This window comes from Gossypium arboreum, chromosome 7, assembly GCF_025698485.1.
Source record: "Gossypium arboreum isolate Shixiya-1 chromosome 7, ASM2569848v2, whole genome shotgun sequence".
Taxonomy (NCBI): Eukaryota; Viridiplantae; Streptophyta; class Magnoliopsida; order Malvales; family Malvaceae; genus Gossypium; species Gossypium arboreum.
The window spans coordinates 73,008,554-73,025,833 of record NC_069076.1 but is presented as its reverse complement, the minus strand read 5'-3'; the positions used below and the strand labels follow the sequence as shown (position 1 = coordinate 73,025,833).

Here is a 17,280-nt window from a genome sequence, read left to right as displayed (position 1 = left end):
CATGCATGGAGAAACAGTAGGGCGGCAGCAGCAGTAGGAGCACGGGCGAGTGGGGAAGGGGTGTTGCGCCTACCTAACAAGCCCGACCCATTTTTGGGTATTTCCAACCCGTATAAAACCTGTATTTTTACCCATATATTATTTAAATATTTTAAAAAATAATATAATAATAATTTTTTTAAACGAAAATAATTTAATATTTAAAAATTGTGTTGCGCCTGTCAGGTAGGCGCGACCCCAAAATCTATACCATTTTCGTAATTAATCTGGCTGACAATCCATTTTCGTGTATAATTTTTTTTTTATAATATTGGGGTAAAAAACCCAAATTTTTAGTTTTCCGCTCTACAAGAAAGCCGTTTTCAAATTGAATTTTTTCTAACATTATCACCATATAGTAACATAACTATACATACTAGTAAAAAAAATGAAATAACATAAAAATTAATTAGAAACTAACCTTATCAACTCAAACTTGATTTTTGAAATGAAAAACAATTATTTTTTATCTTCAATCATGATTTCTAATTGGTGTAGGAACCCAAGTTTAAGACGTTTGCAACTATTTAGAACCTAATATTTCTTAAAAACTCAATTCTGTTCTCTCTCTGTTTGTTTCAAAAATCCAAAACAATCGAAGTTTTTGTTTTTTCGTTTTTTGCTGAAAAAGAGGGTTAAAATATTAATTCAATGACACCTTCTTTGTTGGCGGCACCATTCAAATTTTATTGATTATTGCCCAAGCACGCATGTAGGAGGGTCAAGGTCAAAAAGTGGTGTCACACACCCATTCAACTACACTAGTATTCTCCACCACAATATACGATTAGGGAAATTGGGAAATATATTAGGAAATTAAAATTTTTGGTGTTGCCAATTAGGGTGGCAACACTAGTTAAAAAAAATCAACAGAAATCATTAACTCATGATGGGTTTACTTTTTAGGGTGGTGTTATTTGACAACATGGCAACATCGTTTTCTACTGTTCAAAACGACCCATTCTCGTAAATAATTTGTTTTACACCTTATTTTTGTAATTTTTTTGTATTATTGATGTAAAAAACTCTTGAATTTCAATTAGAATCTTATAGATAGAAAATAACATTTAGAGCCTTTGTTTTTCATTTAAATAGTTTTGTCATAATAGAACTAAACCAACCGATTGAATAGAAAAAATGTAGTCCCATTGGTGATCAATAACCAAAAATAAACTAATCGATGTAGAACCGATAAAAATCGAGAATCAAAAACAAAAAACTAATGATTCAACTGTTAAAGATACTGGTAGTTGGTTGAATTACAAAAAGCTGTTAGTAGTAGTTAGATTAGTTATTAGTTAGTAGCTAGTTGAACATAGGCTATAAAAACACCTTGCTATTGAAATTTAAGTGTGTTGCAATATATTTCCATTCAGATTCAATACTAGTCTAGCTTTGTAGTTCATTAATTGTTGGCTATCTCTGACACTTTCAACATGGTATCAGAGCCAGCGTCAATTGTCTAATTGTAACTACGGTGAGTTGAGTATTTTTCTTTTATTTTTCTTTGAGTTTTTTTGGCATTTATTTCTTGTGCTTTATTTATCATTTTGTCTATTTTCTTTTAGTGTTTGTTGTAATTGCGAATCATTTTAAAGGTCCTATTGATTACAATCATCATCTCTATCTACATCCATCCGACACACCTAGCACTTTATTGGTTTTTCATCAGCTCACTAGCATTGAAAACTATAATATCTAAAGTCGTAAGATGTGAATTGCGTTGATTGCCAAAAATAAATTGGGTTTCATTAATGGTATTTGCTCTAAAGATTTGTTGGCAATAAGATTTGTACTCACAGTGGGAGCGAATGCAACATTATCGTGTTATCTTGAATTTTGAACACAGTTAGTAAATAGCTCTCTATAGGTATAGTTTTTGATTTAAATGCAATAATGGTTTAGCAGGATCTTAGTAAGCGATTCAACAAGATTGATGGGTCAAGAGTTTACTTTTTGCATCTAGAAATTTCTTCTCATCTTCAAGGAACTGCTTCGATTTCAACCTATTTCACCAAACTAAGGTTGTTGTGGGATAAGTATGATTCTTTAGTCCTTATTTCTTCTTGTGGTTGTGTGCATACTAAATAGGTTGTTGATCATATTGTGCAGAAGTATTTGTTTCAATTTCTGATAGGTTTAAATGAAACTTATGGTGTTGTCCGGAGTTAAATTTTGGTAATGAACCCCTTGCATACTGTCAATCAAGCATATTCCATGCTTGTGCAAGAAGTCTCACAAAAGCAGAATGTATTAGGTCCAATTATTGTTGACCCTACCTCTTTATATTCAACAAATGTCAATCCACATAAAAAGCGATTTAATGGTGTATGCAATCATTATAAACTTAAGGGCCATAAGAGAGAAAGTTATAAACTAATTGGATATCCCTTCGATTTCAAATTCACTAAAAAGTGTTCTATTCCTGGGACTGGTGTTAATAACGTAGTAGCAGATGAGGGATAGTGGCCCAACAGCAACATTCAAAGTTCTCCTGGTGTGGTTCAAGCTTCTAAGTTTACACAAGAACAATATCAGCAAAGTCTCGATACATTGTAGGCATCATTTTTTCTTAACTATTATAGACGATTATTCCCAATGACTTCGGTGTACCTATTACGATTAAAAAGTGATGCTATTTTTTCTCTTAAACAGTTTCTTATTATGGTTAACACTCAATTTTCCACTAATGTCAAAAGTATACACAATGACAATGGGTATAAGTTTTTTAGTACTGAATGTAATACTTACTTTGATTCATTAGGCATCATTCATCAGAATTCATGTAATCATACCCCACAACAAAACGAGGTAGCTGAACGTAAACATCATCACTTGCTTGAAGTTGCTCGGTCCTTGAAATTCTAGTCTCATGTCCCAAGTAAATTATGGGGAAAGTGTGTGTTAACCTTGTGTTTTTTTATTGATCGTTTACCTACTTTCTTGTTATAGTGGAAAAGTCTGTTTGAACTTCTGTATAACAAATCCCCTGATTTGTCTATCCTTTGAGTTTTTGAGTGTTTATGCTATGCTACTAAACCACATTACACTGATAAGTTCTCGCCTAAGGTTATTCCTATTGTTTTTATAGGCTATTAGGGTGTTCAAAAGGGTACATCTTATTCAACCTTGAGTCCAAAACATTCTTTATTAATTGAGATGTTTTTCATGAGACAATTTTTCCTTTTATATTTCTTGCAACCTCTTCTCCCTTCTTTCCTATTCATGATAACACTGGTTTTCTTGACCTTGATCTCTCACCCTTGCCCCATTCATCACTTAGCCCATCCATCACACCACCCTTTTGCGATATTATTCCTACCACTCGTGATGTTTTCCTTGTTCATCGAACCTCTCGAGCCACTAAACAACTAGCTTGGCTTCGTGAATATGTATGTTCCCATCAATCTTCCACTTCACTTATGCCACTTGAGACAGGTATGAGTCATTATCCTATTTCCCATTTACCTTTACATTTTCAAGCTTTTGCTGCGAGCATTTTTGCTCTTTCTGAACGTCAAACCTATAAGGAGGCTTGGTTGGATTCTCAGTGGGTTGAAGCTATGCAATTGGAAATTCAGGCGTTGGAGGATAATGGCACATGAGAGGTGGTTATTTACCCCTTGATAAGGTTCTCATTGGTTGCAAATGGGTCTATAAAATCAAATACAACTTGGATAGGTCTGTTGAATGTTCTAAGGCTCGGGTAGTGGGCAAAGGGTACAAGCAACAAGTTGGGGTAGATTTTCAGGAGACATTTTCCCCGGTTACAAAGAAAGTTATAGTTTGGACTGATACGTGCTTGGATTGGGTGAAAATTATTAAATTTCATTTACCAAAGCTGCCAATTTTCAAGCTTGAGAAATCAGCAAACTTGCAAACGACTTTTTAGATGGGATCTTAGCATTTTTGGGTTGAGATATTTTCATGGCGTTTGAAGATCTATCTCTTAGCTTCGAAAGGTACTTTAAATCACTTGATTTTAAGTTCGGGGGTCAAGTTATAATCGTTTTAGTGAAGATTGCGTAAGAAGAATTTTTGGATGGGATTATGACTAAAATTACGAGTTCTATTCTTTTAACTCGAGTTTAAATCATATTGGGTTCGGGTTTGGAGCTTAATTTTTATTATATATGAGCCTAGTATTGTATTTATCAGCTCTTATTATTTTATTATTCTAAATTTTTAATAATTATTAAGTAGTTTAAGTTATTTAGGAGTTTTATGTCAACAAGAAAGTTTAGTTTAAAACTATTTCTTATTAAGATTAATTTGAGTTCTAGTGTACTTTAAGAGTTTTTTTTAGATTTATTTAGCTAGCCTATATATAGGCATTTGCATTGTACACAAATCAGACAATTGTTTTCGTTAATAAAGTTTTGAACTTTAAGAGTTTGTTTCTTGTGCAAGATTTCTTTCTTGTGATTTTTTAGAAGTAGTTTTCTTCTCAATTTTCTTCAAGGAGTTGTGGGTATTCATTCTTCGCCCTTCAATTTGCCAAGGATTATTTCTTGGAAGGTTGACTAGAGCCATTAATTGAGTTTGTTGGGATTTATATCTCATATGGTTCAATTGGATATTTATCCTTCTATCCATCAGATCCATCAGTTTATTGTTTCACCTTCCACTTTGATTTAATCTATCTTTTTACTATTTAGTTATTATTTTGAATATTTATCCTTTATTTTTTTATTTTTCTTATTCTTCTTATTTCCTTTGTTATTTTCTAAATTTATTTGGTTTCTTCCTTTTAAGTCACATCCAAATATTTTCTTCTTGAGTCAAACAAATTGAATTCTATCCTTCTTCCGTTTCCTCTGCCTCATATCACGGATTTTCATCAGTGTGGCTGTTATGCATGATTGGCCATTCTTCTAGATGGATGTTTATAACATTTTTCTGCAGGGTGACTTGTATGAAGAAGTCTACATAGACCTTCCAGATGGGTTTTGTAAAAAGGGGGAGACTCGGATGTGTCGTTTACTCAAATCTCTTTCTAGGTTAAAACAGGCTTCTTGCCAATGGAACTTGAAACTTATTGAGGCTTTTCTTTAATGAGGTTATGAGCAAAGTCGATATGATTACTCCTTGTTTACCAAACGACATGATGGTCAGATTGTTGTCTTACTAGTCTATGTGGATGATTTGTTGATTACGGGTAATAACTTGGAGATGATAACAGAGTTAAAAAAGGTTCTTCATCAAAATTTCAAAATGAAAGACTTGGGTGAGTTGAAATATTTTTGAAGGATTGAGGTCATGTGTTCAAGCGAAGAGGTTGTGCTAAATCAAAGAAAATATGTATTGGAATTACTTCAAGACGTTGGTTTAGAGGATGCAAGGCCAGCAAGTATGCTATTGGAGCAGAATCAGAGGCTTACTTTTGTAGAATATGATGAGTTCATATCGGGAGGGTGTAATGATGATGAATTATACTTGAATGTGTCAAAATATCAACGAATTATAGGGCGGTTACTTTACTTGACAAATACGTGGCCAAATATATCATATGCAGTGCAACACTTGAGTCAATTCATGCACAAGAGAAAAAAATCACACTTTGATGCCGCGATCAAGATCGTTAGATATATTAAAAAGGACCCTGGACAAGGTGTCTTGTTGGCAGCTTCAACCAAGCTTCAGATTGTTGCATATTGTGACTCAAATTGGGGAACATGTCCAATGACTAGGAAGTTTATTATAGGGTACTGCATCAAACTTGGGTTCACTCATTTTATGGAAGTAAAAAAAAAAAGCAAAACACAGTCTCTCAATCATTTGCGGAAGTAGAATATCGAAACATAGCCTTGACAGTTGCAGAGATAATCTGGTTAAGTGGTTTGTTGGGAGAAGTTAGTCTCGACAAACTGGAACTAACAATATTGTTTTGTGATAGTTAAGCGACCCTTCAAATTGCAGCCAATCCAATATTCCATGAATGAACTAAGCACGTAGAAATTGATTGTCATTTTGTTTGGGAGAAAATCAAAAAAGGGTTGGTTAAAACATAGCACATACGCACCAGCCAACAAATAGTAGACTTGATGACAAAAGCCCTGGGGGTGCATCAGCATGAGTATTTGTTGTCCAAACTGGGGGTCAAATATCTTTATCACCCTCCAACTTGATAGGGAGTGTTAAAAATATTGGTAGTTGGCTGAATAAAAAAAAGTTGGTAGCAGCAGTTAGATTAGTTAGCAGTTAGCAATTAGTTCAACATAAGCTATAAAAACACTTTGCTATTGTAATTTAAGTATGTTACAATATATTTTCATTCAAATTCAATACTAGTCTAGCTTTGTAATTCATCAATTACTGGCCATTTTTCAACACTTTCAACATCAACCATTTATGATTTTTTATATATTTATTTTTATAATTATTTAACTAAATTAATTGATTTAACTAAAAATTTAATTTTTACAATATATTTATATTTAAGCATTTCACCTGACTTGATTAGATTTAATTGCAATACAATGTAACTAACAATTAAAAAGAAATATTTTATTAGTATTTTATGATGTTAGTGATAAGTATACTACAAAATACACGATAATAAAATTTAAAAATAAATATTATCATATTCAGCCGGCTCAGAATCTAAATCTAGATATTTTTAAAAATAAATAATAAAATAAAATTTATTAATACAATGTAGTAATTGTTTATTTCATTTCTTAATTATAGAGTTTGAATTTTATCTTCACTACAAAAATAAAGCACGTGATGATGGCAAACACTTATTTCGTAAAAAAAGAAACAACAAAAAGCATAAGCCTTGATATGAATCTAACATGAAGCCCCACTGATGCAAAAAAGTGAAAATTCCAAAACGACCACTGAAAAGTGATAGCTGTCCATGCCACCCCATTGTCCCATTAAGATGAACTCTTGAAATAAAAGAATTCACCCTTCTCTCTCTCAGTAAATCAGTTGAAAGAATCCAATTTTATTCTAGACCCCACTGTACCATACCTCATTCAACATTTCAAATTCTCCCCCAACCTCACTCTCATTTAAGGTTTAGGATTAACGATAAATTTAACTATTAATATTTATTATATTTTATCAAAATTATTTTAATTGTATTTTTAAGTCTTTTTCAATCATCAATTTTATTCTTTTTATTTTTTTTTTTTTAACAAATTTAATAAAAATATCATTAAAAAATTAGTGGGGATGATTTAGAATTTCATATGTATAATATTTTAATGAGATATAATATATTATTAAGATAATCTAATAAGATAATTATACTGAAAAATAATAAAATAAATAAATAATACATTAAATTAAAAATAATTCTTAAATTAAAGAAAATAAACATAATTATTTAAAAATAATAATTTAATAAAAAATTTATCAGTAAACAAACGAATAGAAGATTAAAATATTTTGAAAGAAAAAAATTAAACATTTAAATTTACTCATTAAATTTATTAAAAAGTAAATTAAAAAAACAAAGGTTAATAATAAAAGAACTCAAAAATATGACTAGATAAAACACCTAAACTACGACAAATTTATCATTTAAGCCTAAGGTTTATACATTCCCTTTTAAGCCCAAGGTTTATGCATTCCTTCTTTATTAAAACCCTACAGTTCTACTGACATTCGCACTCACTTGTATACTGTTCGGACACCCTGACAGTCAATAAAGAATCCGTCTTTTTAGGGCACTGGTCCGGACTTTTTTTAACCAATGGCGGAGGAAACGGAGAGTAAGCAATCGGCGGTGGAGTCGGTGATGGAGAAGATCCACGGCCATGATTCATCGTCTTCTTCGGATTCGGATTCAGATCATGAGAAACCAGCTTCCCCTATCTCCGTTAAGGCTAAGATTTATCGGTTGTTTGGTAGGGAGAGACCTCTTCATCACGTTCTCGGTGGTGGAAAGCGTACGGCCTCTAAGCTCTCATTTCACTTTTCTTTTCTTTTTTCAAGTTTCGTTAGTGTGATCAGGATTTTATTGTTAGGTTTGTTTTTGACGAAGTTGATGGAAATGCGAGTAAAAATTACAAAAATGCAGTTGTTAGAGTGAATTTAAAAAAGAAATGTTAATTTGATGGAAGATCAATACATCTAAGTTTTAGTATTTTGCACTTTACGATCTGTTTGGTAGTTACGAAAGTGAATTTCATTTTTCGATTTGATTGGTTCTTGTATTTGTTACTGGAATTTGAAATTTGCTTAAGGAGTAAGCTACTTCAGACGTATATTTGGGGTTTGCTTTTGCCTTTTATTGTTTGCATTCTGGGAACGGAGCAAAGTATAACACATTCTAGACCAGTCGTTTAAAAGTAAGATTATCTAATCATTTAAGCACACAAGGAGTTTAAAAAAGTCTTGCTATTTACAAGTCTTATATTAATGGTTCTCGTTTGTGTCAGAATTAGATGATGGTGTTCTCTTTCCATTTCATTTGTTGGGTAATGATTTGATGCAGCTGCTGATGTGTTCTTGTGGAGGAACAAAAAGATATCAGCTGGGGTTCTTGGTGGAGCAACTGCAATCTGGGTCCTTTTTGAGTTGATCGAATACCACCTACTTACTCTGCTCTGTCACATTTCGATACTCTGTCTTGCAGTATTGTTCCTCTGGTCCAATGTCCATACCTTTATCCACAAGTAAGTTCTGGGGGTCTTTGCATGAGCTTTAATCTATTTAACATATTGATGGTTTCTTAAAGAATATAATATGACCTTTTTCTTCACAGGACTCCACCTCGCATCCCACAAGTTCATTTGCCAGAGGAGCCATTCCTTCAGATCGCCTCTGCTCTGACAATTGAACTTAACCAGGCATTGAAACTGCTGCGAGATATTGCATCTGGAAGGAATCTGAAGAAGTTTCTTGTGGTGTGTTTAGGGTTTAAGTCTTAATCTGAAGTGCATTGATTGGGGGGTCACTATATCCTTCTCTCTGATTTCAGGTTGTAGCAGCTTTTTGGGTCCTCTCCGTTGTGGGGAGTTGGTGCAATTTCTTGACCTTGTTCTACACATGTAATGACACTGGTCTCTTGCTTTTAGTGCCAAGTTAATTTATCTATACAAATGTCATACTGAATTCTGATCCATCTTCCCTATGGAAATCAGCTTTCGTGTTGCTGCATACGGTACCTGTTTTGTATGAGAAGTATGAGGACAAGGTTGACCCATTTGCAGAGAAGGCAGTGATTGAGATAAAAAAGCAATATGCAGTTTTTGATGCCAAGGTTCTGGGTAAAATTCCTACAGGTCCCTTGAAGACCAAAAAGGTTTAGAAGGCTCAGGTGTTTAAACCCTTAAAAACTCTTCGGTAGTTCTGGGTTACCTGGTTGTTGTAGTGTTGTCTGTTCACATTAGCTGGAGACACTTCCTCCTCAATCAATTGTTTACAAAAGTTTTGATTTCAAATTACATCTCTAAATGCAAATCAGTTGTTAGCAATAGGCCAAGCTTGCAGGTTGCACCAGAAGGTGATGGTTTTTTTTTTTTTTTTGTAAAACTTGTTTTATTTGAATAACAATCAGCTTTTTTATTATACTAAAAATTTAAGTGTAGAAACTACGTATTTAGATGTGTTTAAAAACAATATATAAAACATATGGTTTCAAACCAACTAATAATAACACATGTATAATATTAAAATGAAAAAATTTAGACTAAATTATGATTAAATTGAAATTTAAACATTTAAATACGTTAGCTTAAGAATATTAAATGTACTACTATTGTTTATCATGGTGTTGCTATCAATCTTGATGTTGTCGAGTTAACTTGTGACACTAATTTAATAAATAACATTATCAATATAGACAATTGATGAAAGTAATAAAGTGTGCATGATAAAATTAAGATATGCAAAACATTTTAAAATAAAGCTTTGATTGAGTGATAAAGTAAAATTTTTATTGACTCAAATGTTATGGGTTTAAATTCCACCATGTGCGAATTATTTGATGTTTTTTAAAATATAAAAAATAAAGTACCTTAAAATAATATAATTTATTTTAAATACAGAAAAATATTTTCCTAATTCCCTTGACTAAGTTGATGCCTAGTTGACACGTGACACTAACTCGGGGTTTAAATATAGATACGGTTATCACCTCACGCTTTACTTGTTTAGTATGGTTGTTTTAGAAGTTAATTCTCTTAAAACCTAAACTTAAGGTTTTGCTTGGTAGAGTGGAAAGAAAATTGAAATGATGAAAGATTGAAGGGAGTAAAAAATTTTGCATAGGTATGCTTGGTAGTAGAGATAGAAAAATGAAAAGAAAATTAGTTTTTTCTTTCCAACCATTGCTTGGTAGAAATTGAAAAATAGGAGAAAAAAATAAAATGTATGAAAAATGTAAAATTTTGAACTCATATACATCTTCTATTTTCTCTTCACTCGTCATTCCAATTTGAAATGATTAATTTATATGCATTAGAATGAAAACTACTCATTTCTCATATATTTTTCCTTACTTTTATTTTCAATCAAGCACGTTCAAAATTTATTTTCTTTCCACTTTTCTATTCCGTCTTCTCATCCCTTTGTTTTTTCACCTAACCAAGTAGAATACCAAAAAATTATCATAAAAAAATAGGAAAATCAATAATAAAAAGACTCTCATACAATAATGAAAAATCAATTCAATCCTTAATTTAGAAAACACATAATTAAACCTTTTGGTTGGCTCTCATTAAGATATAATTTTCAGCTAAAGTTCTTAACAAGCAATTAAATACTGACGTGGCAGCTAATGTAAAAATATAATATGATCGGCTTATTTGCTATTTTTATTTTTTTAAAATCTTAAGTTTTTTAAAATTTATTAAAATTATAAAAATTATTTTGTTAACTTGATATTATAAAAATTATAGAAAATTATATAGGAAAATCTTTAAAATGATTAAAAGTTAATAAAATTACTAGAAATTATTAAAATATTATAAAATTGAAATATTATAAAATTGAAAGAATTACTACTCTTTTATTTTGTTTTTATCATACATTTCTCTACATATACTTTAGCTCATTCTCATCAACTTGCCTTGCACCATATAAAATATAAAATAATATACATATACATAAAAAAATATTTACAAATATCAAATAAATAAAATTAAATGAACTTTATAAAATATTCATCAATAAACTTCATAAAAAATTTAATAACAAATTCAAAATAAACAAATAAATAAATCATTACATACATTAAACAAAGGTTATTCACAACAAAATTATCTCATATTATAAATATAAAATTGAAATTCCATATAAACATACAGAATTACAGATGAAGCTGAAACTTGTTTAATGTTCTTCGAAAAACACTTGTTTAATGTATAAATTTATTAGTTTCTTAATTAAACAGCTTCATGTGTGTTTATATGGAATTTATCTAAAAACGAGAAAAAAAAAAGAAGGTAAATTCTTAACTTGTTTTATTATTTATTAATTTTTACTTTCAATTTTAAAGTTTGTATTAGATGGTTGGAATTTTTATTATTTTTTAGGCTTAATGGTATTTTAGCCATCAAAAATCAACTAAGTTCTTACAAAATTTTTACACCCATTTGAACTCTTGAACTAAGAAAGTCAAATAGGTTCTTGACTAATGTTGATCATTAGTAATTAATGGTAACGCTGACATGACTATTAACAAACACCACATCAACACTATTTATTTATGTGATGGTACCATGCATCACTAATCATTAATGTAGTTGTTCCACATCATCGCCGAAAGCTAACATGGTACTACGACATCATCATCGACGGCCATATCAGTAAAATATAAAATTCTAAAATAGAAAATTTATTTTAAAATTATTTTTAAATAATACATAATAAATTTGAACACATGGTTGTCCATGTTCATTTAAATCTAGATAAACATTTATTTAGATTCATTTTAGATTTACAAAAATAAAAATAAAAAATTATTAAAAAAGACATTATATTTTATAATAATTTATAATAATTATTTTAAATTAATTAAAAACTATAAATTTTTATAAAATAAATTATTTTTATAAAGATTTATAAAAATTACATGTATATTGTATTAAATTCTAATATAACTTATTTTTAAGTATACCAAACATTGAAAATTTTTTTTTTTCATTCAAACTATTGAAAGTTCTAGAATGTTAAGCCTTAGTAATGATGAGTGGCTTTTTTTTCTTTTCTTTTGAATTAATATTTAATAATCAATGGCTATACTTTAATAAAAATCAGAAAATAATTCTTATAAAATTTTATAAAATATTTTAACTTATTTTTATAAAATTTTATGATTTTAATTATTTTCTAATAATTCTTATAAATTATTTTTTAAAATTTTTATGATTTTTACTATATTATTTTAACATTATTCATACACCACTTGAACAATGTTCCAACCGGGAATAAGTTGATGCAACCAGTACAGCTTGAAATTTTCATCAATGCGGAACGAGTTGGTTACTCCAATTTTCTACTAGAACCGTCTGCACCAATCAGTGCGATCCGGACCAGTGTGAAGCTGACCGAGTACATTGATTTAAACCTAAAACTACAATTTTCTTTTTACTTGAACAAAAGGACAAATTTAAACTAAACTGAATTTTGGTGGATCAGTCGAGGGGATCTACCAGAAATGGATGTCATTGGGAGCCTCGGTTTCTATTGTACTTAAAAAAAGACATACAGTTCCTAGTGCCATACTTCAGAGACGAAGTTGGAGGATTTAATTTCCCAGGAAGATTGTTGGCTCCCTTGCTGAGTACTTCCACAAAAGTCATCTCCTAAACATTGGCGAATATATATGCCGGAACTAATAAGGTTCTTTCTTCTTCTTTTTTTATGAAAAATAAAAATGCTTCTTACCTCACACTCTAAACCGTTAAATTTCAATAGACAGACAACCTAAAACAAGACATTCGGGAATCTTTAAACTTAATTTATCTGCAATGTTCCAGAAAAGTATCCATGACAAAGAACTAAAGGTTGGGAAATAGGAAGACTATAAAGAAAACAAACATCATTCGATGTTTTGAAGTTTAAAATTGCTACTGCTCTAACTGTATGATCTAAAGTGCTAATAGAACTTTACAGAGTAAGATGTCATTTAGGCCTCACCAGGTAGGATGCCCATATGTCATCAGCTGGAGGAGGTGGCTGGACCCAGTGGCCTGGAATGCGGCTGCACTCAAGTTGTATAATAAGTCAGCTACTCAAATGTTCTTATGCTTTATGATGCATCCTAAAACAGCTAGCAGCCAATGATCATGCAAATTTGTCATGTAATGCAGTGTCAAATAGCAGTTTACCATAAGCGCATATTAAAAGACACCTAGTAGAGTGGTGGTACTGAAAGTTGCAACGGTTAACAGTGATAATAACACCAAAAATGAAAAAGATAGGGGCATCGCATATGCATACAATTGCTCATGGTTAATGAAATGCAATTGGAGAAAAGGCTAGCTGTACTTACCTTCCTCCTGGTCTGATATAAGCATCCCATGTCCTTCTAACCTGCACATGAAGATTTAATAGGAGATTTGAGTAAATGCACCTGAACACAGATGCTGGTAAATTAATCACCATCCAACATGCATCATTCATGCAAGTGGAGAAAGCAATGCAAATACTAGCTACTACATATGCCGATAGAAAGGAAAACATGGCACCATGCACAGAGCATCTAGAATTTGAAGAAAAATAGCTGAAAATACCTCAATAAGTGTGCCCATGTCAGAATTGCTTCCATGGTAATAGTGATAGAACTCAATCGGTAAATTAGTCAAAGGATCATATGTCCAAGTGTAACCATGTCCTTCCAATTTATTTTTACCAGATTCCATATCAGTGACTGTACCAGAGCCCTTTTTGTCCTCATTTGGTGTTATTTGGTCTTTTCTCTCCTTGTTTTCAAGTTGATCAGTCATAGGATCATTTGAGAGGGGTCTCTGATTCTGAGTGGCCTTCCTAGTTTCCTCAGCAGTTGCAATGGCATCTTTAGCAGCATCTGTATCTGCTGCAGCCAAAGCTTGTCTCTCCTCTTCCTCAACTGCAGCTCGAACTTTCTCCAGAAACTTGTCATCCTCCTCTGGAAGAAAATGGCCTGCACAAGTCGAAAGCAACCTTAAATTTTCGGTAGAATCGAGGACAGTTTAACCTGTTGAGGTCACATATACATAATCATTCTAAACACAGCAGGAAAATTAAGGTACTGCCAACCAACCCCCCCCCCCTTTCCTTTTTGGCATGTGAAAGTCTTGACTATTTGCTAATATATTTGTGATGTATGTTTCGAATCAACTATAAAGTGCATCTATGATAACCTAGAGAAATATAAAAGGAAATCATCTATGATAACCTAGAGAAATATAAAAGGAAATCATCTATGATAACCTGCATATTAGTTGCTGGATTTGGCAGTTAAAATCAATCTTAATTGTTTGCACTTAGAAACTACTTGAATAATTAGATAGAAAAGAATCAAAAAAATCTTATCACAAGTCACAATAGCTAATTCAGTCTGACAAATTAAAGTGAGTATAATTTTGTTACAGTACCTTGTTTCTTCAATTTCTGGATCCTCATTGAGCGCAACTCTTGCAACTTCTCCACCATCAAAACTAGTTCAAGCTGACACATAAGACATACAATATTAATAAACAAAAAGAAATGAAGGAAATAACTAAAAATCAAAATAAAAGAAGCCCCTAAAATTACCACTTTTCTAATGTTAATCTTCCTAGAAAAGACAGTTTAAGAGATAATACAAAAAAAGGCATTGTATCATAAGTACATGGGAGAAGCATCAAGGAGGTTTTTACAATCAAACTGTTATGTTGCCACCAAATTGTAAAGTCAACAATATAAGTATAAACTAACAGCATAGATGAAAGAAACATGTCGTTTTTCAAATCCTTTACCTCAGATTCCAGTCTCTTTTTTTCTTCCTTGGCTTTAAGCTTTGCTATTTCCTTCATCTTTTCGACCTGCAAATCAACTTAGTAGTCATTACCAAGTGAGCTTACAAAAACAAGAGAAAAAAGGACTTTTGAGTTCTTGGCATCTAATGGAAGAATCGACGAAAATCTGTCAGTATGTTCATAGCAAGAAAACCCCCCTAGAACACAACAAGTACCTTCCGGCTGGCAATGTCCTTGGCAATCTCCCTAGCTCTCCACTCATCAGCTTCTCGGTCAGCTTGATCAAATTGTTCATGCTCCTAACATGCATAACAAGCTGAAAATATTAGCCATTTCCCACACAGGCCAATAGGGGAAAAAAAGAAAGATAAGGAGAAACCTTACAATGAGAAACCAAGAAAAACAACCTTTGCAAGCAATTCTGCAATTCGTTTCCGCTTTCTTTTCCTCCAAAGGTTATTCCTTTTAGACTTCTTAATTTTATTGGTCAGTCTAGCTACTGCTGATTTCTCCTCCCACGGGATCCCTTCATCTGCAACATATCTAAAGGGCTCTAACTGAGCTCTTAGCTTTGACATCAATGCATTCGCCGCTTCCAAAGACAGTAGCTCTTGAGTTTCCAAGTCAATCCTCCTATCTTCTAGATACCTCAAGAACTCAGAAACAGAAGGGTCCATCGACCCATCTTTTATCATCGTCAGTGTTTCCAACTCCTTTTGCCTAAGGATCAAATTGATTTTACTCGCAGTTAAAAGGAAATTCAAAGGCATACGGCACTTATAGTTGATATTAGCGAACTATATAAGAAAACAAAACTAACATACACGGCGTTGGCAAGATTGAGGGTATCTTGCAATTCTCTAAGGCGATCACGCACATTTCTGGTCTCCCAAAATGTACTCGAATTCGGAGGTTCCGGCGGTAACATTGGGAACCAACGTGGAGGCGGCGCGGGTTGGAAGTGAACAGGATTCATTGCTAAATATGATTAAAAAATTGGATTCAATGATTAGATCAACACTGTGAATTAATAACAGGATACCTAGAGGTTTTATTCAAATTAGAGATGGGTTCGTATGGGTTCGTATAAGGAAAACAATAAAACAGAAAGAATACCAAAACTCGTACCTGCTTTATATTTTTCTTTCTGAAGAATTGTTAACTTCAAACCCTAGCACAAAGACACGAGATTTTGGGACGAAAGATGGCGCTAAAAGTAAGGATCTGGATGAAACACCAAACATTTACGGGATTTAAGTGGGATCAATTAAAAATGAGACTCTTTATAGGATTGTTTTTGAAAAGTGAGTTTAAAACTTCTCTGGAAAACTGATTTTGGGAAATATTTTTTTAAAAGTATTTAGTAATACTCTAAAAATAATAGTTTTTTTATATTATAAAGTAATAAATAAGTAATTAAATAATATTTAAATTAATATTTTAATAAGATTATAGAAAATAATTTATTATAATTTATTGTTAATATTTTAATATATGAAAATTTAATTTTAAATATTTTTAAGTAATTAATCAGAGAAGGTGTTGAAGGTTGAAAACGTAATTAAATTATCAATAGTGCTTTTGGGAGAAAAAAGTTAAAAATTTTAACGGAGACTAGACGCTGTGCGTATCGACCCGTGCAGTGCTGTAGCTAACACTTTAAGTATCTCGTCTGGGGAGTACGTTCGCAAGAATGAAACTCAAAGGAATTGACGGGGCCCGCACAAGCACTGGAGCATGTGGTTTAATTCGATGCAAAGGGAAGAACCTTACCAAGGCTTGACATGCCGCGAATCCTCTTGAAAGAGAGGGGTGCCTTTGGTTCTCTATTTTGGAAAAGTGTTCTTAAACAACCAAAAATTTCCTTCAAAATTTACTTGTTTAGCATTACTTTTGTTTCAAAAGTGTTCTTCATGTAAAAAGTACTTCTAAAAAATAATATTAAACACAGCCTTAGAAGGGGTTCATCGTCTCAGGTTTACGACATAATTTGGGCCCAAATATAAATGTGAAATTGGGTAAATTATCTAGTCAGTCACCCAACTTTTAGGCTGCTTTCATTTTAGTCCCAAAATGAAATCCTTGCAAATTGGTCACCCAACTTTCAGGGCACTTTTATTTTAATCACCCAAGCATTAATTCTCTAACAATGGTTAACTGTACACTCCACATCATATTTGTACTTTCATTTTGGTCACCCAACTTGTAGATTGCTTTTATTTTGGTCACCCAAAAAATATCTTTTTTAAGTATTAATCAGGGTAAGAAAAATCAAGGATTAAAGTGAAAAAGTGATAGAAATTAAAATAATACACAAAAATTGTCAAATTGTATTTGTTTA

The 17,280-nt window shown here is 31.9% G+C and overlaps 2 protein-coding genes across 2 annotated transcripts; one reads left to right on the top strand and one right to left on the bottom strand.

Annotated features, from left to right (window-relative positions):
- The first annotated feature begins 7,574 nt into the window (after window positions 1-7,574).
- Window positions 7,575-9,573, top strand: LOC108481042 (reticulon-like protein B5). Its single transcript, XM_017784217.2, has 5 exons — window positions 7,575-7,940; window positions 8,489-8,669; window positions 8,759-8,900; window positions 8,975-9,044; window positions 9,138-9,573. Exons 1-5 carry the CDS (start codon window positions 7,745-7,747, stop codon window positions 9,302-9,304), a joined length of 756 nt encoding a protein of 251 aa, XP_017639706.1. The 5' UTR covers window positions 7,575-7,744; the 3' UTR covers window positions 9,305-9,573.
- A 3,364-nt stretch (window positions 9,574-12,937) lies between these two features.
- LOC108470119 (U11/U12 small nuclear ribonucleoprotein 59 kDa protein) lies at window positions 12,938-16,276 on the bottom strand. Its single transcript, XM_017771347.2, has 9 exons — window positions 16,068-16,276; window positions 15,764-15,917; window positions 15,347-15,659; window positions 15,155-15,238; window positions 14,940-15,005; window positions 14,577-14,649; window positions 13,734-14,122; window positions 13,493-13,533; window positions 12,938-13,201 (listed from the first exon to the last, which is right to left on the bottom strand). Exons 2-9 carry the CDS (start codon window positions 15,913-15,915, stop codon window positions 13,123-13,125), a joined length of 1,197 nt encoding a protein of 398 aa, XP_017626836.1. The 5' UTR covers window positions 15,916-15,917; window positions 16,068-16,276; the 3' UTR covers window positions 12,938-13,122.
- Window positions 16,277-17,280: the final 1,004 nt, after the last annotated feature.

Coding starts and splice junctions, on each gene's coding strand:
- LOC108481042 (XM_017784217.2), top strand. CDS start 7,745: ATGGCGGAGGAAACGGAGAGTAAGCAATCGGCGGTGGAGTCGGTGATG. Junction 7,941..8,488: donor CGTTCTCGGTGGTGGAAAGC/GTACGGCCTCTA, acceptor GATTTGATGCAG/CTGCTGATGTGTTCTTGTGG. Junction 8,670..8,758: donor GTCCATACCTTTATCCACAA/GTAAGTTCTGGG, acceptor TTTTCTTCACAG/GACTCCACCTCGCATCCCAC.
- LOC108470119 (XM_017771347.2), bottom strand. CDS start 15,915: ATGAATCCTGTTCACTTCCAACCCGCGCCGCCTCCACGTTGGTTCCCA. Junction 14,650..14,939: donor AAAAGAGACTGGAATCTGAG/GTAAAGGATTTG, acceptor CTTATGTGTCAG/CTTGAACTAGTTTTGATGGT. Junction 14,123..14,576: donor CCAGAAATTGAAGAAACAAG/GTACTGTAACAA, acceptor CGACTTGTGCAG/GCCATTTTCTTCCAGAGGAG.